At 35.9% G+C, this 24244-nt stretch overlaps 1 protein-coding gene across 6 annotated transcripts in view; it reads right to left on the bottom strand.

Moving 5' to 3' along the window:
• The window catches only part of PPP4R4 (protein phosphatase 4 regulatory subunit 4), a 106489-nt gene that overhangs the window by 16741 nt on the left and 65504 nt on the right, over positions 1-24244 (bottom strand). For 4 of the 6 annotated variants that reach the window (XR_009053350.1, XM_057733453.1, XM_057733454.1 and 1 more), the window contains 12 exons: positions 23489-23595; positions 22575-22682; positions 16852-16973; positions 15130-15252; positions 13765-13934; positions 13331-13450; positions 10925-11002; positions 9999-10082; positions 9218-9400; positions 5867-5972; positions 4267-4414; positions 269-413 (listed from right to left, as the gene is read on the bottom strand). Coding sequence is in view for 5 of the 6 variants with exons in the window: in XM_057733453.1 (XP_057589436.1) it covers positions 269-413; positions 4267-4414; positions 5867-5972; positions 9218-9400; positions 9999-10082; positions 10925-11002; positions 13331-13450; positions 13765-13934; positions 15130-15252; positions 16852-16973; positions 22575-22682; positions 23489-23595 (1494 nt within the window). In the remaining variant the exon portion in view is untranslated. The remainder of the gene's footprint in view (positions 1-268; positions 414-4266; positions 4415-5866; positions 5973-9217; positions 9401-9998; positions 10083-10924; positions 11003-13330; positions 13451-13764; positions 13935-15129; positions 15253-16851; positions 16974-22574; positions 22683-23488; positions 23596-24244) is intronic. The other 2 variants (XM_057733455.1, XM_057733456.1) reach the window with 2 other exon arrangements.

Raw genomic sequence — 24244 nt, 5'->3', positions numbered from 1 at the left:
AGTATTTATCGAGTACCTAAAAGGTAAGCTCTCTCATAGAGCTTATACTACCAGTAATAAAAGTTTAATGTCTCAGCGCCCTCTAGAAGGAACTTTCATAACCAGCTGTAGCACACACATTGGCCAAATCAGTTACTAATTCTTACTACTCTAGCAATGATATAAATATTTTATCATACTGCTATCCTATCAAGCTAAAATAGTGAAGCTATGATTAACCCTGTCTTAACGCAAGAAAGGCAAATGTCGCGGCAAGAGAGATACTTACTCTTTTCACAACAGCCAGGACATCTTTATCTTTTTCTTGACAGAGGAGTTTTCGCACACACATTTCTAACTGTTGAAGTAGATGCTTATCTGCAGGGATCTTCAGAGTAGATTTCACTTTGGGCAACAAGTAGCAAAGTTTCATTCTATAATAAATTAAACAGCATTAACTTGTGAGTGAATGTGATAACTAAAACTAATAGTCACATGAAATTGAAAGAAAACTCAAGCTTTAGCTGGCCTGGGAGTTAATTTCTTATGCAACAAATGTCTATGGAGGGGCTGTGATGAGTCAGGCACTCATTATTCTGGGTGCTGAGATACTGCAGTGGATCAAACCAACAAAATTCTCTGCTATCACAGACCTTACATTCTAGTATACGGGCAGGCAGAGAGGAAAAGCAAATAAGTAAAATGTCCGTCAAATAGTGGTAAGTGCTGCAGGGAAAAATAAAGCAGGGAAAGAAGATGAAGGAGTGCAAGGAGGGGGATTACAAGTTTAAAGCAGGTGGTCAGAGAGGCTTTTAGTCAAAGTTTCACTGCAAAGATGACATTTAAGCAAAGCCTTACAGTAAATTAAGGGCTGTGCCATGTGACTATCTACGGAAAACCATTACAGTAAGAGCAAATGCCCTATCAGGCGAGCTTGCCTTGGGAGTTGCCCCAAATTAAGAAGTTGGCCAAAACTGGCAAACTGGCTAGAACAGAGCAAAAAAGAAATTAGTTGGAGGAATCAGAGTGGGAACAGGAGGCCAGCTCATCTGGGGCCTTGAAGGCCACGGTTTGGATACTGGTTTTTATTTTGAGAGCAATGAGAAGCTGTGGAGGGTTTTGCATGGCAGTGTGAAATGATCTGACTTAACGTCTGGAAAGTATCATCTGGCTACTGTGTTGAGATTAGACTATAGGTGGTCAAGGACAGAGGGGACACGATAGGGGAGGTTCTTTCTATAATCAGGCAAGAGATAATGGTGGCTTGAACCAGAGTGGCAGCAGTGAGGTGGGTGGGAAGTGGTTTGATTCTGAATACATTTTACAAGCAGCAGGATGTGCTGAGGGCTTGGAGGTGGAGTGACAGAAAGGAAGCCACCGCTCTGACCTGAGCGAGTGGCAAGACGAAGTGGTTATTTACTGAGATGGAGAAGACTGCAGAAGGAACAAGTGCAGATGACGAAGATGGGGATTAACTGAACAGATTAAGTCTAAGGAGCCTGTTAGACAGTCAGCGGAAAGACTAGTGGGCAGTTGGCTCAATGAGTCTTCTGTCCAGGGTGGACGTCCACGCTGGAGATTTACAGTCAGGAATCTTCAGCCCACAGATGATACATAAGCCATGAGACTGGAGAATCCCAGGCAGAAAGTGCAGTTTGAGAAGAAGAGATGAAAGGAGAGCATCTACGGCACCACCACAGTCTAGACGGGGCTGATGCGGAAGCAACAAGCAAACTGAAGAATTTCAGAGAGGCGAGAGGACATCCAGGAAAGAATAAAAAACCAACCAAACAAACAAACAAAAAAACTTCCTAGGAAAAGGTGGTACGGGAAATGCTCTGCTTTGCTAAGCTAAAATTCTATTGCCTTGCCAGGACTGGTTGTCTAACCTGCGGCTGCTGTATTCATTCATTCATTCATTCATTCGTCTGTGTGTTGGCCAGGTACTTTTTTTTTTTTTTTCCCCTTTCTATGCCAAACCTTAAGACAGCTCAGTCCCACTCTTGGAGTTCCCAGGATGCTTTCTCAGCTGAGCCTTTAGTTGAGGATTCTTCATACACAGCAAAATTTGCTTTTTATTCAACCAAAATGGCAAGAGAAGCTCCTCCTCTAGAATTTTCATCTCTGTACATAGTCCCAAACTTATTCAGCACTAACCATGGATACTGCTAAGCATGGTGATGCTTTCTCTAATTAAAGGGTCCCAATTACCCCAAAGAGAATTGTTTTCATTTCTGGCAGCTGAAGAGACAGCTCCTTTGAATACCAATAGTCTTTTTCTAGCCGTGGTATTGTCTAGACTCAGTGAATTTAAATTTTAAACATTCACGTAAGGAAAATCAAAAACAATCAACAGTCCATGCACACTTCATTCTTTATAACCCAAGGCAGATCTAGAAAAGATACACTCAACAGAAGCGACGGAAGTCTTAGCAGTGATTTATCTCTATGAGAATCCTGGGCCCAGGAGATTATAAAGATTTTGAGATTAGGGATCATACTTTTCAGGTAAACTAAATTCTTTATGTATACTATCTCAAGTATTTATTCCTCAGAACACCCCATGAATTCAGGTACCAAGGAAATTGATGCACAGACAGGTTTTGTAAGTTGCCCAGACACATAGCTGGTGTAGCTGGAAATCAGCTCAGGGAGTGTGGCTTCCAGAAACTCTCCTCCCACCTGCATGACCCTGTCACTCTCGCCTGTGCTGGCTTGCCTTCTATCTGCACAGCTCTGTGGTGCTGGGCAAAGGCTTCTGTCTCCAAAAGTCAGTTGGTATATGGTATTGCTGGACCCATTTGTTTGGCTGGCAGCTGCCCAGGCAGGAGTGAGTACCAAGACAAATTGCTGTACGATGATCTCTTACTCAAAAAAAAAACCACCAAAATTCATAGAACAATATTCATCTTCATTTGGTTTTTCAATTGACAGGTTGCTTTCTCTTAGAGTCAATGCTATGCTATTAGTCACACTGACTCGAGTAGAGATGATTTCATTTCCTTTCATATAATTTTTGGGAACTGCTTGATAAGGGATAATTCATCATATTGGAAGCTGTTCTTCTAAAATCAACTTGCAAAATGTTAACAATGTGGTTGGATCCATTAGTTATTTACCAAGAGGTAAATTCTAAAGAATTATCAACAGGGTCTTTCAATTTAGTTAAAATCACTTTAAATTTGCTTTAAATCTCAAGTCAAGAAAACCTCAGCTCTAATTTATACAACACAGGTAAGATGTACAAAATACTACAGCCAATGCAGTGGTACTTTTTGTATTTTCTCACCCTAAAAATACAAAACAAAACCAATGTCCAGATTTGTTCCCCTTAAGTAATGCTCACAACATTCTTAGGCTGAACTTTCCAACATCTTTGACAGTTCTTCTTGCTATATTTTCTCTCAACAGCCATGCTGTCAGTCTATGCTTATTGCCTGGCCAAGTCTTCCTGCTAAAAAGTATTAAATGGTTACATGTTGTCTACCATGAACATCAGTTGTTTATAAAAGATACACATATGTCACACAGCATGAAACTAGCATGAAGCATGGCTGGCATGTGAAAACTCAGCAAGGAGCTCTGTAGTTCTGCTTGGGAAATCTTGGTGGACTGACTCTGTCTCCTACAGATCTGAGTTCCTCAGATGTGGAACAGGGGCACAGAGTACAAATACATAAATCTAATGGCTGAGGGTTTAAAATTCTCTTCAACTTATTATGCAACATACAAATAATTCAAAATGTATTTATTCTTTTTTTCAGCTTCCAAGCAAGCCATTTTCAGGCCTGTTTCACTTAACTTCACAGTTATTTAATCAACTCCAATTACCATTTACTGGATTTTGAAAATATGAGACAGCTAAACAAAGAAAAAGACTTGGAAACAGCCCTACTTCTCTGAATAAATGGGCCTGTAAAAATGGACAGATCTTCTCCAAGCTAACTTTGAACTATTTTTTCCCTTAGTCTTAGAAGATAGATAAATTAATCACATCCACTCAATCTTCTCTTGCTGCCAGTGTGTATATGCAAGTGGCTGGAGAAGCCTGACAGTCTGGCTGTGACTACTGCTGTCAACCCAAAAAACTGAAGACCTGAGACAGTGTTAAAGGATCATGCTTCCAAGTTCTACTGAGGCTCAATTAAGAGTACCGAGAATTTCAAAATAAGTATAAATTCTTTGATTATTTTTAATTGACTAAGAAAATGCTTTTGTATACATTCATTATAGTAGATACTTTAAAAATACAATTTTTTCAAATATTTTCTTGGATTGGCACCATACCTCACATTTGCTACTGGATCATGTGTCAGTTCAATAGTAGGTAGAAAGAAATATTTACAGAAAAATGATTTGGAAAAGATCTCTATAATAAATTCACAGGTATCCAAAAATCGGAGTCTATTCCAATAACTTTTTCCTTGGCCCAGTTCTAGAAACAACAACAAAAAATTGTAAGTTTAATTTTTCCTACATAAAATTTCATGTGACAAAATCACAAAGTTCATGACAATTTTTTTTATACCCACAATTTGTTTAGTTAAAAAAAAAGACATAAGGGGAAAAAATCGTATCATGTACCCCCAAGTGAATAGTACCTCAAAAAACAGAAAAAAATTTATTAAACACTGCATTCAATTCCATAAGCATTAAATATTGAATGAACATATCTACTATTTTTTGATTACCCACTCTATGTGCTAAGTACTTTATACATATTATCTCATTAAATCCTGAAAGTCAACCCAATGGAATGAGCATATATTTATTCCTCCTAAAAGATAAGGATGCTGAGATTCAGGGAGGTTGAAGTCACAGAGCTGGAAAGTAAAGAGCTAGAATTCAAATGCAGGTCTATATAACTTCAAAATGTCTGACCAATGAAATTAACTGTTTTCTTCCTCTTGTTTCCTTGAAAATTCTTTGAAGTAAAATCACATGTAAACACAATATCACTGAAAATAATTCAGATCAATGTTGAAAGGATAATTTTCTCTCCCTTATTACAGAAATGTTCAAAAGCAAAATTCTTAATGTTTAAAACCAAATAGAATCTCCTTTCAAAATAAAACATTCTAAAGGTCAGGTCCTACCACTAAAAAATGAATTAAAATACAGTTAAAAAAAAAGAAAGATTAAAGTATATTGAGCATAATTTTTCTTAAATGGAATATTATGTACTCTATTTTTTTTGAAAAGTGGTGATCCAATAACCACAAAAATTCTATTACCTGCCTCTGCTGGATAATAGAGTTTAATAAAAGCATTAAGACACTACAGTCAAAGCAAGTACACATTAACAAATTCACTAAGTATTGATATATATAGGTGTGCACCACTATGGTCTAGAATTAACACTTAAACAAAAGGTTTTTGCCTTGATTTTAGCCCATAGTACATTAAAATACATTTGCAATTTTTTTTTCCTTTGTTAATTGACAATTTCTTAATACATTATAAACCACCCCGGCTCACCAGATTCACATTTGTGTGTACTATCAATCTATTCAAGGGAACAAAACCCACATTCTGTAATACTTAAAACAGGAACATAAAACAAATTATTAGATTCACGGAGAGCCTACTTATATTTTAGTTACAAATTGTATTCACCAGGATAGAAACTGGGATTTCAACAATAAGTATATATTATTTTAATTTCTCAAGTGTAGAAATTCACAAAAGGCAGCCTAGAGTAATTTCTCTCATTCATCACAAATCTGATCTTGTCAAAGATTTCTAAAAAAACCAAAAAAATTAGCCTACAAAATTCAAATGCAAGTATTTACCAACATCGGCCTAATTATTCATGCCAAAATGATACATGTCAGATCAACCAGTCTGTTTACTTTGTTTTTCAGAATGAGAGACAATGATTACTTACGTTCAATTAATTTTTGAATGACCTCGTGTCTCTGTTCCTGTTTACGATTATAACGTAGGAAAATGCATAGAGTTCGTGAAGCTGCCTTTTGGACAGGTAAGACATTCTTAAAGAAATAAGAAAGACAATTAAACCAGTCTAATAGTATACACTCTCAATAATATGGCCCCACAAATCAATTTTAAGTTATCGGCTAAAAGTAAAAGCGGTGTCGTCCACCTCTCAAATCACTGTGGAAGTGTCTTCGTAATCTAATGTTACTATCACTCAGGCGAATCAACTAATCTATCACACTAAAAGTTAACATAACTTGGCAGAGTCATCTCCAAGTCCTCCAGATTTGATTTCTATTTGACTCTCATTTCCTTGCCACTTCATCTGAAGTGATATTCTCCCCAAATACATCTCAGCCACCTCCGGACCTTGTCACTCATTTATTCAACAAGCGTCTGCTAGAACATCACCAAAGATGTGCCAATTCAAAAACATAAACTCGGAGATCCCATGACCAGGTACACGTCAGATCCCTCTGGCTTCGTTCTGCCTCTTCCACCTCAATGCCATTCTCTGAGGTCCCCCGTCCATGACACAGATAAAGCTTAGAACCCAAGGGACACCATGCCAACTGCCCTTACCAGTGTTTTAAACTCCTCTGTTCTTTGAATTTCTGTCATACCACTGGGCAGAATCTTAATTCTAAATGAATTCAACCATTCATCTTTACTGGATTCGGGTTCTAACTAAGTATAAGAGAAAAATCTCTCAACCAGGTATACTGTCTTCAGTATAAATTCACGTTCACCATCTTGACTTACATATAAATATTATAACATTCGATTGTTGAAGATTCAGACTATTACAGCAGGGATCCTTGAAATTCACGCAGGAGAAACAATACACTGTTCACAGAGTACTGCCTGCCACCTCCTCTCATATTTTATACAAGTTATTTCCATTCTATTGAGTACCATTTCACGTGGTGTTTTTAATTGAATATAAAAAGAGAATATTCACTAGGAATTAGAACAGAAAATTTAAGAAATGTACAGAAACAGAAACATCAGTGGAATTAAGGAAAATGAACTTTAGATAAATGAACTAAATAAAAGGATGTTACTCTTTTCTTTCATTTTGTGTATACTAATATAATTTCAAATGCATAAACAGTAGCCATTTCCAAGAAAAATAGTATAAAATATGTATATTTTACACCTCACAGTATAAGGTAATGTCTTTGCGGCCAGAAATCAAAGATAAGGGCAATTATACCAAAACAAGTAAAAGCCAGTTTAAAGAAATTGTGACCACTTGAGCTCATGAATAATGACTGCAACTGATTAAAACATTATTTAATATAAAAAGATGAGTCTAAAACAAAGACACAAAACCAAAAACAAAATTAATTCCTCACCATTGGAAGCGGCTACTGTACCACTTCAGAGTTTTCCTAACTCTGAAAATTGGTAATTAGAGGGAAAGAAATAAGAGTTTATTTTTCTTCACTCTTCTCTTTGCCGGGACCACCTGTCCTTCAGACCTCCACATGGTCACTCCCTTACTTGGTCCAAGTCTGCACGAAGTGTATTTAATCAGAGAGGGCTTCTTCCTGACCACTGAGTCCACAATACCATCCTACTACCCTCTATCACTTTCTTCCCCTCTACCATGGTTTTTAGTTCTTCCTTGTTCTTTTTGGCCCTGGTGTACAATGTATATATTATATGCATTTGTTGTCTGTCTCTAATAAAATTTAAAGTTCTATGAGAACAGGTCCTTTGTCTTTTCATTCACTACTGTGTTCCTAGCATTCAGAATAGTACTCAGCACATAGTAAGTGCTCAATAAATTTTGTTAAATGAATGAATGAATGAATATTATGACCATCAGAGAATACTGAAACAGAATAGAAGTGTCTTTTTTTGATCACGGAAAATGTGCTGTAGTAAATCATGTATTTCTTTTTAAGTGTGGAATTACCTCCTTGTAAAAAGAAAACACAAAGCAAATCCCTCAGGCTTAAAAGTATTTTGGTCACACTATGTTGTAAATCATTTCTCTTTCCTGGTAAGAGAAGCTAACGATATGGAATAATTATATATTCTTAGCTTTCTAAACACAAAGACTCCTACTAAGTAATCAGGTTGAGACAAACAATTAAGATCAAGCTTCACAGCACTTATTGCCACCTGTTAATATATTTATTTTATTTTACTATTTATCACTTCTCACACCATCATCACTTTAGAATGCAAGGTCCATGAGAGCAAGATTCTGTCTTATTCACTCCTGTAGCCCCAGCTTTAGAATAGTGCCTGACACACAGCAGAGACTCAAATCACTGCTGAATAAAGTAATTAATAAATTCTGCTTGATTTTCTGTGAAATTTACTATGTGGTGCATTCACGCATTACCCTCTGATAAGGAAGTTATTTTTGTCAATATCATTCTTTAAGATCATTACATCTATAAAACAACCTTCAACTCCTAGGCTTTACTTTGATACATGAAACAAACTTCAAGTCGAGGTGCTAGTTAATAACATATATGCCTATTTTTGTTTTTTTTTAGTTAAGTTGTAAATGACACCGATAATGTCATTTTTTTCCTCTTTTTAACCTTTGAAGCTAAACCTGACTTTGGGTTTTGGGGATGGCTACTAGATCTCATTATCTCCCTTTTTTTTTTTTGAGAACAGTTAAGAATTCAAAGCACTTGTTTAAGTTTCTAAAATATATACATTATGTGGAACTTTTTCACGCTTCAAAAAATGGTAGTAGGATGTCATATTCAATGTACAGTAAATTGAGGGTTAAACAATTCTCTCTGGAAATTTTAAGGGAAAAGGTAAACCACTTACTCTAGGGGGAAATGTGAGTACAAGTCTTTCTTTTTCCTCCCTGCTTTTGGCTCTAATTTTGAGATTATCCATAGTAGGGCATCTGTGTTTTTCGTATACATGTTACCTATAACAAGCCACTGTCTGTACTATAAAGAAAAAGAAACGAAATTAATATTAAGGGGCTCAAGGGATATCCTTAAGGCAAAAGGACACAGCTGAAGCCATGAGACATGAAACATGTACACCTGAGCAGAAGGCACTCTGCAGCTGAGATCACTGACTCCTGCCAATCTTTCCCCTGAGAAGAACCGTATCAAACTTGAAGCGCGTCTGTTTACCCTCTCCCTGTGAACCCCTCTCTCCAGCTAGGTAGAAACTGACCAAAAGGAGAACAGGTGGGGCGGCAAAGGTAACACCCCTCCGGGCAGAAGGGCATGAACTGAGTCTGTTGTTCTATTTCAAGAACAGGTGCGAGTTCAAGAGAAAATCAGATAAAAGGTATCGGGCTCACATTTGTCATCATGATTGTGAACATTCTTTGCAGGAAGCGATAATAAATCTGATCACTTGATATGATGTGTGGCAGACAGGCATATTTCTGGAGCAGCTTCTCATGAGTTCTCCACTTTAAAGAGGCTGCGGCTCGCTGCTCAGCAGCTGTGAGCGCTGGAATCAAGTCAGGCAGAGATGATAACTGAAGAAGAAAAGACATCAAGAGAATCAAAGAGAATTCAAGAAATCAGCTGCAGCACTCAGCCAAACTATTCAGCCTTACAATGCACTGGGGAAGGGAAAACTCTTAACCATTTCTGAACCTAGGAGGCATCTCAGTTGTCACAGGGAGGTACTTATTTAGTAAAATCAAATCCTTTAAAAAAAAAAATCTATAAGTAAAATTTATGATTACTGGAATCTAAATTTTGAAAGAGACTGGGATTCATAACCCTTCTAATTAAAGTAAAATGTATTCTATTCCACTGTCAGCAAATTTTGACCTTCTAAATTCCTACCCTTCTGTCCTCACCAGTTGCTGTTCTTGCAGTAATAATTAATGCTAATAAAAATTGAAAATATGAACGTAAACCCCAAGGACAACAAAAAGGATCGTGGTAATGAAAGAACGGTAGAGGAAATTCAAGCTGTTCAAACTCCAACAGACATTTACTGAACCTATTATGTGGCAAGCACTGTTTTAAATGTCTTTTCATACACTCTTGTTGACTCCTCACAACAACTCTGTAGAGTAAGGTAACACACAATGTCCAGAAATTTTTTTGATACATGGGATTTACCTTATTTTCTTGAACACTGCTTTCTCCACCAGCAGACATAAGTTCCAGGATTTCTGGAAGATGATCTATGAGAGCATCTAGTACCTTTTAACAGAGACATTGATTACCCTTCTTGTGATGGCTATGTTTTTCTAATCTTAGATTAATTAACATGCCAATTTCTACACAGAAATAGTGTTAGTTACCAAACAGCAATTTGGGGGTTTCTATTTTCTTGCTCTGTCATCTTCTTATTGCAAAGTCTTAGAAACTAATCAGCTACCTTGATCAAACTACCTTTGAAAAGAGATTAGTGTATCTGCCTCTTGATATTATTCCAATAATCTAGATCTGAGACAGCTTAACAACATGCTCGAAACTCTCTCCCAACTTTTGAAGAGAAGTTTAAGTCAGACGACACTGTCAGTGATGTCTAATGTTGAGGAGTCGAGCTTTGGCAAGCTAGCAGTCACTTGGGTGAACAGGATATACTAGATAAAGCGTCAAAATAAAGTATTCCAAAGCCTCCACAAGTATACTCCCAAGCAATGCTAAGGGAAATAAAAAGATACAAAATGTGATATAACATGTGATCACAATTATGTAAAATTTTAAAAACCTTTATATAGAAAAAATAGAAAATAGAAAAATATAAGAAAACAGAAACAGTGATTAGAACTAAAAGTACTCTTTTGTCTGTCTACTCCTTGGCATTTCCAAAATTTTCCATAGCAAACAAATATACATATATATTTTAAAACCTACTATTTTTAAAAGATCTTCCCAATTTCTAGCCTATGATACAGAGTGGCACATGGACTTGAAGCTTCTGGGGCTGGGCAGCTATTGGGAATTCATGCAATTCCCAAGAAGGAGGAAGATAAAAGAAAAAAGGCATTGATATATTTAAACTTAACAGAAGTAAAAAACAAAGAGTAAGATGTTACCTCCAATGATTCATCTTGTAATAATGTTATTAGTTCTTTATGTATTAAATATACTCCAGAATTCAGAAGTTTAGATACCTAAAATGTAGCAATAAAGTCTCTCAGATTTGAGACTACTAGACATATAAAGGCTATAATAACAATTTTTAAAAAATAATCTGTTAGATTTTCTTCTAAAATGAGACTTGGTTACAACACAAATATAAAATCAGATTTCTAGAAAAATTACTTGCATACATAACAAGCTTTGCAGTCTGCCTCCTAACACACTAGAGTGTGTGAACATATGAGAGAGGGGGAGTGCACAGGTGGGGGTGTGAACTGTAGAAGAATGGATTCATCAGTCATAACTTTCCTCTCACTAGCACTAATAAGCCCATGCACGCCTGTAGTTCATATTTTAAAGTCTCTGAACTTTAAACAGGGTCTTTCAAGAGAGCTGGCTATGGGAGCACTCATCCTGGCTCAGAGCTCCCAGAGAGGCAAGTTCCACTGAAGGCCAGCAGCCACACAAGGATAGAGGAAATTCCTAAGCAAGCGAAACTTCAAGACTCTTCCCATCGAAGACTTCCGTCAGCAAGAGAGGAGTTGGGAGGGTCTAGACTAATGCAGTTCCTTTGTGAACTGTTTTTGTTTTTGTTTTCCTCCAGACAAGCAATGGCAAAAATCTACAATGGGAGATTCACCAGTTTCGACTTCACCTTTAAGGTTTATTTTGTTTGTTTTTGTTTTTTTACACACTGGGTTTCTGAGTAAGGTTTTATTTGAAAAGGGGGTTCCTAGAAAAAAAGGCATTTTAAGAATCTTTGCTCTACAGGGTTGTTTTTGACTTGCTGAAAGTATTTTCCAAATAGTATTTTTCTGAAAAACAAGAATAAACTCAGAACATACTAAAGTAATTACCAGAATCCAGCCATAACACTGTTAGGGAACCTTTAAATCCACCAGCAGACTTTCATTATTTAAAAGCACAAATCTAGACTAACCACTGACGGAGTCAAGTATCACCTTAACCTGCCTACATGGTATGACTGTGAGAATACAGAAACCAGCCACTCAGCAAATAGCTAAATCCATGATTTTTAAACTCACTTCTATCAGTGAAATATTTTCGTGTACATAATTCAATATGTTTATTTCTATGGTGCTAGCACATTATGTCCACTATAAAACATAAATAAAATGAAATATTAAAGGCATGAGATAAAAATAAACAGAAACTCTTGTATTGCATACATATTGCTTGCTCAGACTCTAATCTCATCCAACCATCTCTGGAGACAAATGCAAGCGTGCATGGTAACCAAGCCTAAATGCCTGCTTAATACATATGAGAGACAGGTAGTTCACTCAGATAGCCAGTGCCCTCTGCCCTCTCTCCTCCTCCAAAAGCATATTCCTGTACGTATACTGACAAATATGACTTAATTGTTCAACACTGAATTATTTTAATTAATTATACCATTTAAAGAGAATATTTCCTGGACTTGGCACAATGAACATTTATTTCATTCACACCAGAAAAAAGTGTTATTCAAGAGAAGCAAAGACTATCATTCAATAGCCAAGAGTCTTAAGTAACATTTCTAACACTGCTAGGGATATACTGCATGCTTTCAGCTAATCCAACAATGCTTTGAACACAGTGCAAGGAAGCACATGAAATATTCTCATTGAGAATAAGAATATTTATTATACCTCTTATAAAGGAAGGAAATATTTTATTAAGCCACTCAGATATTTTTGTTACAGTCCTAAAGTTGGCAAGTTATAGTTTATACGTGTTTACTGCAATTATACCACACATGGATTTACTGCAGTCACTCAAGAAACATGACCTAAATTTCAACCTCAAGGGTTAAGAAGTTAATTACATTCATCATAAAGTTTAAATTCACTTTTGCTCTCACACTATGGAGAGTTGTTGTAACTGCTGAAACTAAAAGCTTTGCTCACGAAACGATTCATTTGCAGCAAAACCCATAAATTTAAATAAATAACCTATCTCTCAATATTCCATTTGTTCTCAAGTTCTTAAGTTTAGGTGCAAAGTTCAACATAAACATTATAAAGCATACAAAAACTGATTCTACCTCCATATCTGCAACAGCCACATGCTTACCACAATATCTGGCTTAAAGACAGAATTTAGTAGAGATATACTGAACGAATGGATTAATACATGATAAATGAACATAATGTATTTATATAAATGAATTCTGTGCAATATTCTAAACAGAATTACGGGACTTTTTCAATATTTAGGACTGGAATATGAGAGACATATGGAGCCGGTACCTTTTAATAAATCTGTACACAGAAGTGTACAAAATATCAAAAAATCATCTAGGATAAACAGGTAGAATTAACAACAAATGTAAAGTGGTATCACTTTTTCAGACTTACTTCATAAAAGCAAATAGCAATAGTGTATCTGACTGGTACTTCGGGGTCATGACAAAGGCAGAAGAATGTAGAATAGAGTTCCATGTGGAAGTTTTTAGGATCAACAAAAACAATCATGGCCTGGCGGAGGTGGAAGGGAGAAGATGAGTGGGAAGAAGAGAAAAACATGCATACCTATTATTATAATCATTTCACTTGAAATCATGTCCTCTGAATCATAATTTAGTTAGAAATCATATTTGGAAGGTCCAAATGCATGCTTATAATTCTAATATAAACATTTACACAGAGATAAATATAAGTTAACCAATACATACCAGACAGAATGCTAAGTGGCAAGTGTCAAATATGGCAATATTTTTCAATGCTATCTATTCACATATTTTTAAGCTATAATCAAAATGTTTAGCCATTACAAATGTACAATTTATTACCGGAAAGTTATAAGCACAGTTCTTCCGTACTGAAATGTATTTCTTCTCCTGCTCTAAGATCTGGGGTGGAATCTGGTTTTCATTGTGTCCATTTTCCTGTTGCAAACCCAATGTACAAAGTTTCTTATAAAACTCCAAAAATCTCAAGTGTTGATCTGGAGTAAAAATTCCTAAAACAAATGTAAAACCTTTGCTCAACATTTTAATTGAAAACAAAAATTAAAAAGAGAAAAGCAAAGTGCAATAAAAACATAATTGCAACCAAATATTTAAATAAATGGTTGGAAATCATAAATAAAAGCAACACTGAGAAAAGAGTAACTATTGTGAAGAAATATACTGGGTCTTCACCTTATGTTAATTTTAATAATATTTTCATTTTAATTTTGATAGTATGAAACTATGCAATGCAGGAATTAGGCCTGCATTAATTTCTACAGCAGGTACCATAGTATATACCACTAACGAGTCATTACAATAATAATACGACAGCCATTATTGCTATTTACTCTAAATATTCTAAATAATACAACAGCCATTATTGCTATTTACTCATGGTAAATATTCTAAAGTTGCCTATGGAAAAGACATGCACATATGTCTGCAGAGAAGGAGCTTAAAAATGGAATCTTAACCCTGGCGGTCCAGTGGTTAAGACTTGGCACCTTCACTGCTGTGGGCCCAGGTTCAATCCCTGGTCGATAAATTAAGATCCCAGAAGCGGTGAGGCACAGCTGACAAAAAAAAAAAAAAAAGGAATCTGAAACATGGCAAAGTAAACTCAAAATATTTTTGATCAATGATATGCACTGGTTGCATATTCATATACCATCTTAGGGAGACAGTAACAACATATATTGCAATACTTTTTTTCAACAGCCTATTAAAAGTCTACAATTCACATAAAAATACATTTTAGTATGCTAGATTGTTATAACTTAATTAATGCTTATGTTATTTTAGTAAGCTAAGAACTGGGTAATATGTTCAAAATGCCGAGAGTTACAGGTATTATTCTGCATTCTAAGCTGAACTGGTCACATGATATATTAACTATTCCACAAAGTTAATAAGAGTATCCTTACTATGCACAATAGTTAATATACCTAAGCTTCTAATATCATATACCAACTAATACACAAAGATAAAATATTCACTCTGCCATTGTTCTTTCACATAGGTTCTACTAGTGAAAAAGTCATTTCTAACTGTGTTCTAAATTATGCTATCAAAATTCTAAGATCTCTGAAGATTTTATACATTTAAAGGGTAGGCTTTATAACTGAAGAGCTGAAGATTGGGGGCTAAGGTAAAAGAAAAGGGAAAAATTATCTATAATCTTGACATTCTTAGGACATATCATACCATATAGTCCATGGCATAGTTTTCCTAAATGGAAAGATAGGGAAATAAGAATTGATTCGTCTGCTTTGAAAGATTTTTCACAAAACGCTTTCACTAAGGGAAGTATAGTTTGACTTCTGTCATCTGAAAAACAAACATAAAACATAGTTTAGACCCAGTTGCCCACACTGCACGTGTGGAAATTAATGCATACACACAAATTCCAGCAAGAAAAATTACGATGTTAGTCTCAGAGTAACAGAAAATATCTGAAAACAATGATGACGGAGGTATGATATAAAGAAGAGGTGAGAGGTGGGTGGAAAACATCAAAAATTTTTATGCCAGGCTAAGGGGTTTGGACTTGACACCGTGGACCACAGGGAATAAACGACAGAGTGACTACAAACTAAAAAGCTAAGATGACTGAGGTTTTGAGTCTGAATAACTATAAGAATGCTAACACCACTAATATAAATAGATGAGTAGCAGGACTTCTGCATATATCTCTGTCATTTCATTTTTGATTGAAATTAAGTTAGCTTGTATTACATTCTGTATAATGAATTTCTTCGCTTTTACTTCTTATATGACTCTTCTTTAGAAAGTGAATTGATTCTTGAGTATGCCTGCTTAGGTCATAAGTTTCTGATAAAACGCCCTGAATTTCCCACAGTTCTCTTAAACTTTCAGAAATGAATCGCTACTTTATTAAGGGTCTGACGATACTAAGTAAACTTCTTTAACAGGTTTATTGGTATTATTATTATTATTACTGTTATTATTATCCTCACCTTTCAGTACCATATCTACTGTTTTTACTAAGTAGCATTCATTTGACATTTACTGAATTTCTCAGACAACAAGCATTAACAGAAGTAGAAAGATGAATGGCCTCTGAACTTGAGAAACTCAGACCAGCAAAGAACTCAAACACAAAAAATATCGTAAGACAACGTGATCACTATTTTAATAGTTGGTATAAGGCAGGAGTCTGCAAACTATTTCTGCAAATATTCTAGGTTTTGTAGTTTATCTGTCCCAAGTACTCAACTCTATCACTTCGGCACAAAACAGCCACAGACGATACGTAATCAATGGGTGTGGCTGTGTTCCAATAAGCTCTATTTATGAAAAGAGGTGGCAGCGGGATTTGGCTTATAGGCCATAGTCTGCCAACCCCTGGTATAAAGGGATTTAGAAGATGTCAGAGAAGACACTGTATTTGGACTAGGCAGTGAAAAGGAGCAGCTGGCTAGAAGAAAATAGAGAGAAGGGTGAAAAAAAGAGAACACGAAAAGGCTAGAGGGAGAGAGAATTTGGTACGCCGAGATAATGGCAAATGGAGCTGGAACACCAGATCCCAGAGGAGCTGGAAAGAAAGGGAGGAAATAAAGCCATGAACACAGGCTAGAACGGATCTAAGCGAGCGTGATAACCGAGTGTGGGGCAGGAAAAGCCCCAGATCAGAGATGATGCCCAGGTTTCTAGTTTGCATGCCTAAGGGTGCCCCATTATTAGGACAAGGAGATTCATTTGTTCATTTATCAGGTACTGCCATTTTTACTCCTCTGGCTCATCAAAGGGAGAAAGGATCACAACAGAAAGAGAAGGGAAGCCTCACATTCACTATGAAAATTAACATAAACTCAATCCTGCAGCAACCTTTACTCCTTACTAGTGATACAAAACATGGAAAAACAATGCTTTCAGAAGCAAAGATGTATCCACGTGAAGATTTACCTGTATCAAATATGTCGAGCAGATTAACCAAAGTTTCAAAAGCTGCAAGCCGCACACTGCTGCCTTCATCCCTAGAAAGTTCTATTAATTCAGGGAGCACCACACTTTTTGTAAGTTCTGTCCTGCACAATAAGCAATAGAAGAAAATAAATCAAACCAATAAATTTTTAGCAAGAACTTACTATGAACAAGTCACTGAGCTAAGGGCTGCATAAAATAGGAAAAATCATAAAGATATGGCTCCTGCTGTCCAGAAACTTGTGGTCTGGCTGGGAAAGCATGATAGTTTAAACGCATCATGTAATGTAATACACCATGTTATAGCAATAAACACATCATGTTATAGTAACATAAATGCATCGATAGTAATTGCATAATTACTTATGCAACTTACGGTATTTGCTCAATATACTCATTAAGTGAGTGTATTTCTCTGACACCTAACACGGTTGAACAATAAGACTGAATATGTGTTTATTAGCCACTTGAACTTCTTCTTTATGAAGTATATGTACATTTTCTTTGCCCACTTGTCATATTATAAAAATTGAAGGGAAAAAAGGCATTATGGGGGACTTACAGGTATGATACAAATATCTTCCCTTTCTCATTAGTTCCTCTTAGCAAACTGGATTATAGATGATTTTTTTAGGAAGTGGGTACAGGTTGTATATTGCCTAAACTAATATAAGAATATCTTTCTCTTGCCTCACATATAAATTCTGCCCCAGCCAGAAGTATATGGAACAGAAGTCTAAGGACAGCCTGATCCTAGTATCTGTTGAAGTCCAGTTTTATCCGTCTAGATGCTAGTAATCACAATCTAACCCTTTCATGATGTCAAAAGCGGGTAAAATAAAGGGTCCGGAATAACAAGATGAACAAAATAAGCAAGCTTGCCCAGATGGCCAACCAGGAATTCTGGGGTCTGGCTGATACAAATCTACCCCCGCGCTGGCTATGATGTGGGGGTCTTCTGATGGTAGCTGTCTGCTCCAGCTTAAATACTGATGATGATCCTGAGTTCTATGATCAGCCAGGACACCAAAAACAATCTGAGGAACCGTCTCCTTTGTGCCTTCTCTAAGCAGACCGGGTCTGAAGAAACACTGGGGACCTACTCATCTCCAGGTCTCTTTGCACAAGATGAAGGTGCCTCTAGCGCTCTTGCTTGGCCCTCCCTTACATGCTCCCCCTTCATCAAAAGACTTACAATCTGATGAAAGACAAAATAAGGGCAGAGGACAAGAACCAACCATCAACCCCATTATATCTGAATTCAAAATATAAAACACCTCTGACAAAGGCAATCAATCGTGGGTCCGCTTTTCTGTCACTATACGTTAGTTTATATTTGACATACGGTATATATCCTTTTGTGTTTGACTTATTTCCCTTAACATATTGATTTTGAGATTCATCCATGGTGTAATATCACATGTATCAGTATTTCATTCCTTCTTATTGCTGAATAGTATTCCAATGTATGGACGTGCCACATTTTACTTTTCCATTCACCTTGGATAGACACTTGGATTGTTCCAGTTTTAGGTAAAACAAATAAAGCTGCTATAAACGTGTATATAAAACAACTCTTGTCGACATGTATTGTCAGTTCTCTTGGGTAAATACTTTACAGTAGAATAGCTGGGTCCTGTGAAAGATACGTGCTTAACTGTTAAGTAAACGCCAATCAGTTTTCCAAAGTGGGTTCCACCATTGCACACTTCTACCAGCAGTGTATTACACTTCCAGTTGTTCCAAATCCTCATCAATACTTAGTACTGACAGGCTTTTGACACTACACATTCTAGTGAGTGCACAGCAGTATCTCACTGTGGTTTTAATTTGCATTCCATTTATGACTAATGATGTTGAACACCTTTTCATGTGCTTTTTGGTCAGGAGTTCTGCCTTCCTTTACGACATATGTGTTCAAACATATGAATCACTTCTTAGCTGGATTGTCTATAAGAGTTCTGCATCATCGAGTCATAGGAGTTCTTCATATATCCTGGATATAAGCTTGATATATGTATTGTGAGTAACAACAGTTTTCCATTCTGAGCCTGCCTTCTTTTAAAGAGTAAACAGATTTTTTTAATAAAGTGTAATTATCACATTTCTTTCATAGTTCATGACTTTTATCTAAACCATCCTTGCCTACCACAAAGCCACAGAGATATTCTCCTATATTTTCTTCAAGAAGTTTATAGTTTCAGGTTTTATATTTAGGTTTATTATAGATTTCAAGTTAGTCTTTGTGTACGATGAGAGGTGAGAATCGATGTCCAATTTTTTTCTTATGAATATCCAGTTATCCCAGAATCATGTTTTGAAAAGACTTTCCTCATTGAATTGCTTTGACACTCTACTGAAAAATCAATCCACCATATATGTGTGGGTCTGTTTCTAGATTCTCTCTTCTCTTCCACTGATCCATATGTCTATCCTTTTACCAACATTACATTCTTTTGATTACTGTAGTTTTATTATAAGTCTTGAAAACAGGGCTTCCCTGATAGAACAGTGGTTAAGAATCTGCCTGCCAATGCAGGGGACCCAGGTTTGATCCTTGCTCCAGGAAGATCCCACATGCCACGGAGCAGCTAAGCTTGTGTGCCACAACTACCAAGCCTGTGCTCTAGAGCCCGAGAGCCACAACTACTGAGCCCATGCACTGCAACTACTGAAGTCCGTGAGCCCATGCTCCACAATAAGAGAAGCCACTGCAATGAGAAACCCACACACCACAATGAAGAGTGGCCCCCACTCGCTGCAACTAGAGAAAGCCTGCATGAAGCAATGAAGACCCAACACAGACAATAAATTTAAAAAAAAAAAAAATTAAAAATGTAAAAAAAAAAACAGGTAATGCACAGTCTTTTTTTTTTTTTTTTTTATTGCTTTGGTTCTTCTAGGTCATTTGCATTTCCATATAAATTTTTTTAGAATCAGCTTTTCTACAAAACAGCACATTTTTGATTGAGACTGCATTGAGTTGCTGGATCAACTGGGGGGAGAAATGACATTTTAACAATATTAACAATATTGAGTCTTCCAATCCATGAATATGGTATATATCTATTTATTTGTTTTTAAAAATTTCTCTCGACATTGTTTTATGGTTTTTCACTGTAGAGTGTAGTTTTCAGTGTAGTTCTTATACATCTTTTTTTAAATTAAATAAGTGGAATTTAAAATTTTTCATTTTCTAAATATTTTCTGCTAGTTTATAAAAACACAATTTCTGTATGTTAACCTTGTATCCCGAAACATTCTTAAATCCATTTACTAGTTCTAATAGATGTTTTGTAAATTACTGAAGATTTTCTATGTAAACAGTGATGTCATCTACAAATAGAAAACATTTTAGTTCTTCTTTTAAGCTCTTTAGACCTTTTAGGTTTTTGTTTTCTTGCCTTATTTCAATGGCTAGAACCTCCTGTGCAGCACTGAATAAAAGTGGTGAAAATCATCCTTGCCAGTTGTTACCTTAGGGAGACAGCATTCAGTATCTACCATCAAGTACGATGTTAGCTATAGGTTTTTCATACATGCCCTTTATCAGATTAAGGAAGATGCCTTCATCCCTATCTTCCTGAGAGTTTTTATCATGAATGGATACTGAATTTTGCCACATACTGTAATGGGAGGATTTTCAGGTTATCTTGTATAGCATATCACCATAATTAGAAGTTTGATCAACTTTTTCAAAACTACATACTTTCTTTCCAATCTTAGTGCTGTATGTTCTTCTCCTCTAACACTGAAGGATCATTTTGTAGATCCCAAGTTTGGGTTTTCTCTCTTTAGTCATCCCTATGCAAGGAGAAGTCTATTCAGTACACTTGTTTTCCTGTAATGACTGTGTATGACCTCTTCATAACACTATTCACTATTAATCTGATAGTCTAAGAATTGTCCTTTTTGATCCTAAACTGGTGCACAATCCATAGTGGCTCTTTAGTGTTTTGCAGCTTTTATTTCATGTAGATATGCTAGCTTGAGAAGAATCTCTTCATTTTGCTTCCTGATATTCTTACTAATAAATGATAGTGCTCATTTCTGGTTAAACTAAAATGGTTAGTAAATCTTCCCTTGATAGCCACAGCAAACACAAAATTACAAACCCAGTTCTCTACTGTTCCTGGGCCTCTTCCGAGCACATCTCAATCCCAAATGCCTTAGGAACATAACTCCCAGTGCCATAGTATCAACTCAGTGTCCATCTCTGAAGTTATCTCTTCCTAATTTCTTTCACCTATCTCAAGGTCTCATCTAGCTTTGACTATAAGAAAATTTCTCTTGGTAGCTATCAGATCTTAACAATATTCCTAATTTTCAATGCTGAAAAAAAAATCTGTGTACCTCTCTTTAGTTTTATGTATTTATCAAAGGGAGAATAAAGAATACATGAATCAGGTCTTAGCAATTTTCAGCCAGTGTAACACGAATGTCCTATAATTATGTCCTTAATAATATGTAAGAACTCAAAATTAAATAAATATTATATAACCAAACAAATTAGTTTCTTAAGTGCATTCTAACTTAACAAGCTGGGTAGATTCTTTCTAGTTTTACTTTTATAAATTAACCCTTAAGCTATAATCATATATAAATTTTCAGAAGACCCATCCATTGTGTCAAAATGTCAGTGATAAAAAAAAACAAAAAAACAGAATACAAAAAGACAATAGCATATTCTCCTAACAGGTTCTGATCCTGGTTAAGGGGCATAGATCTGGGCAAGACTGAATTAACCATGGTCCACAATGATCCAGAGTCAGCCTAGCCTTAGAAGATCTAGCAGAAGGAGAGAAGTTGGTTCTGAGATCAAGGTTAGGGAACTGATTACTCTGTTGAAGTGTTAAGCTTCCACACAACACTTAAATCCTACTCAACAAGGATGGACACAGGACAGAGGATGCTATTCTACCCTGAATCTGTATGACATTCTGAAGTCTTTTTAAAGCCTTCAATGTTGGCCCAGACTTTTTAAAAAATTAGCAATTTTAATGGCAACAACCCGATTGTCCTTGCTTGTGAAACAAAGAACCAGGAGAAGTCACTGCAATTTCTAGTTAAAAATGAGAGGTTCCGAAGTTTTTTGTACCAATTTAGGATCTTAGGGAAAAAAAAAAAAACTGTTTCCCAAGACAGTTTTTAGATTAAACTCCCTTTAATATCATATTTATAGCTTGACATGAGATTAGTTCTTTACAGGTGAAGAGAAGAGACTGCCCCAGCTCTCTCCTTCCTGGGCTTCACACACTCAGAAGACAAGGAGACTAACAAAGCAGACAGTGGAAGAGCAGAGCCACACAAGAGACAGACTTGCACTGAGTAATTTCACCTGAAATGACCCAGTAACACGGCTGCCAGCTAAAAGATCTGCTGCAGCTGCAGTCTGAGCATGGTATGTCATACTCAAAGTACTGACAATTTTTCCCCTTCCTGGATCTCGGCGTTTGGAATAAGTAAGTAACTTAAGGTAAAAAGGAAAGAAATTAACATTAACTCAATGCCTACCAGCATACTAAACATCTTCACTTTTATCTCTTTTAATACAAACACATCAGAAGGTACTTATTACGATCATTTTTCAAGACATATAAAGTTTAGCCCTTCAAAAACACGCGCCCATGGAATACAAAACAGGCTATGCGTGTCTGACCACCCAGAAATAAAGCTGTGAGAAGAGGAATTGAGAGTGCGCTTACCCAATGCCCTGAGCTATGTTTTCTAATTGCCGACACATGCAAGATCGGACTTCGTATTCCACATCTTGACAGAGTGATTTTACCAAGGGAAGTATTTCTCTTTTAATGCTTAGACAGAGAAGAAAGAAACATGCAAATGGGTGTTTTAGAATAATTAACACTTTCAAAAAATTATCCTCAAAATCTTAACTTCATAATAACAAACATACATTAGCACAGAGCTTTATAGTTGACAATATATATTTACACATGTTATTACATTTAGATGTTAACAGCTACGTTTAAATTATGTACATGACTGGGTCTTTTTTAAAATAATGGTTAATTTGAAATTGGCAACTAAAATATCTTAGCTAAGGAAAAAGGGCTATAGGCAAGTGGACTATCTAGCAACCACCAACCAAAATATTCTTTGACTTTATATCCTACTCTTGTGTCACAACTACACAACATTCCATTCTTTCCACTTGGTATTTATCATCTGGGCAGAGAGTGGCATATAAATTATACACATTCTCTATAAAACCTCAAAGTAAGATAAATTATTCAAGATAATGAATTCATACAATAATGGAAAAAAAGCAGAAATCTGTCTTTACGTCATGTTTATCAATTTTTGAAGTCTGTAAGATACTATCATTTTATCTCAAAACTACCCTAGGTATGTGACAGAGGCAACTAAGACGGGAAATAGAAGAAAAGTTACCCTTACTGATTTTGAAAATCCTTATCAAGAAGAATGCATCTGAATAGCAGATTTCTGAGAATTCTATGTTCTATAAATTTGAATCAGCTAAACTGTATACAGTAAGGAATAATACAAATCTAATATCATTATTAATCATATAGTCATTATACAGTACGTTGTAAATCAATTTAATAAAGTAGACAAAAAATTATATACAAATACTCACGCAAGGGCATCAAATTTGTTGGTCAATTTTCCTAAAATTTTACAACTAACTAAACGAGACTGGACTGTTTGGGAAAGTTGTGCCTTGGAAACAAGTGGATTCAAAATCTAAAGAGAAAAGATTTAGAGAACAAATTTACAAAATTTCATATATTCTTGACACTAATGTCAGCTCTCTTCTTCAAAGAACATTTTCATGTCCTAAACATTTTTACAGAACCTCGGTTACACTTCGAGGTACATGGTTGTTCATCACCTGGATCACTTTATTGGCCTTCTGGATTATTAAGGATGATGATAAATCATGCAATCAAAAACAATCAGGCACAAAAAAACTGAGTTAAAGCAAATTCTCTAACGATTTGTACGCAGATATAGCTGTGAAATACGTGCTTTTCAAAAGAAAAAAGCAAATTATTAGATACCCTGAAATCTGTTTTTGCTCCATATAGATTAATTTTTATATTTGTCCTAGAGCAAGCAAAACATTATAACTTCAGAAAGATTCCATTAAGGTAATTCTGTCATTTGAACACAAAACCCAACTCTGATATTGTATTGAGTATGTGCTGGGCACGTGAACTCAACAGCACGATCGATGTACTGCAAAGAACTATGAAGAGCAGATCCTGATTCTAGTCCCAGCTATTTAATTTGTCTAAGTAATCTTGTTATTTCTCTTCCTAAGGTTTCTCATCTACTTAAAATGGAGATTAGAATACTAGGTTGTATACTAAGATCCCTCCAAGTTCTAAAA

This window comes from Hippopotamus amphibius, chromosome 4 (genome assembly GCF_030028045.1).
Source record: "Hippopotamus amphibius kiboko isolate mHipAmp2 chromosome 4, mHipAmp2.hap2, whole genome shotgun sequence".
NCBI lineage: Eukaryota > Metazoa > Chordata > Mammalia > Artiodactyla > Hippopotamidae > Hippopotamus > Hippopotamus amphibius.
This window is presented reverse-complemented; position numbering and strand designations above follow the sequence as displayed.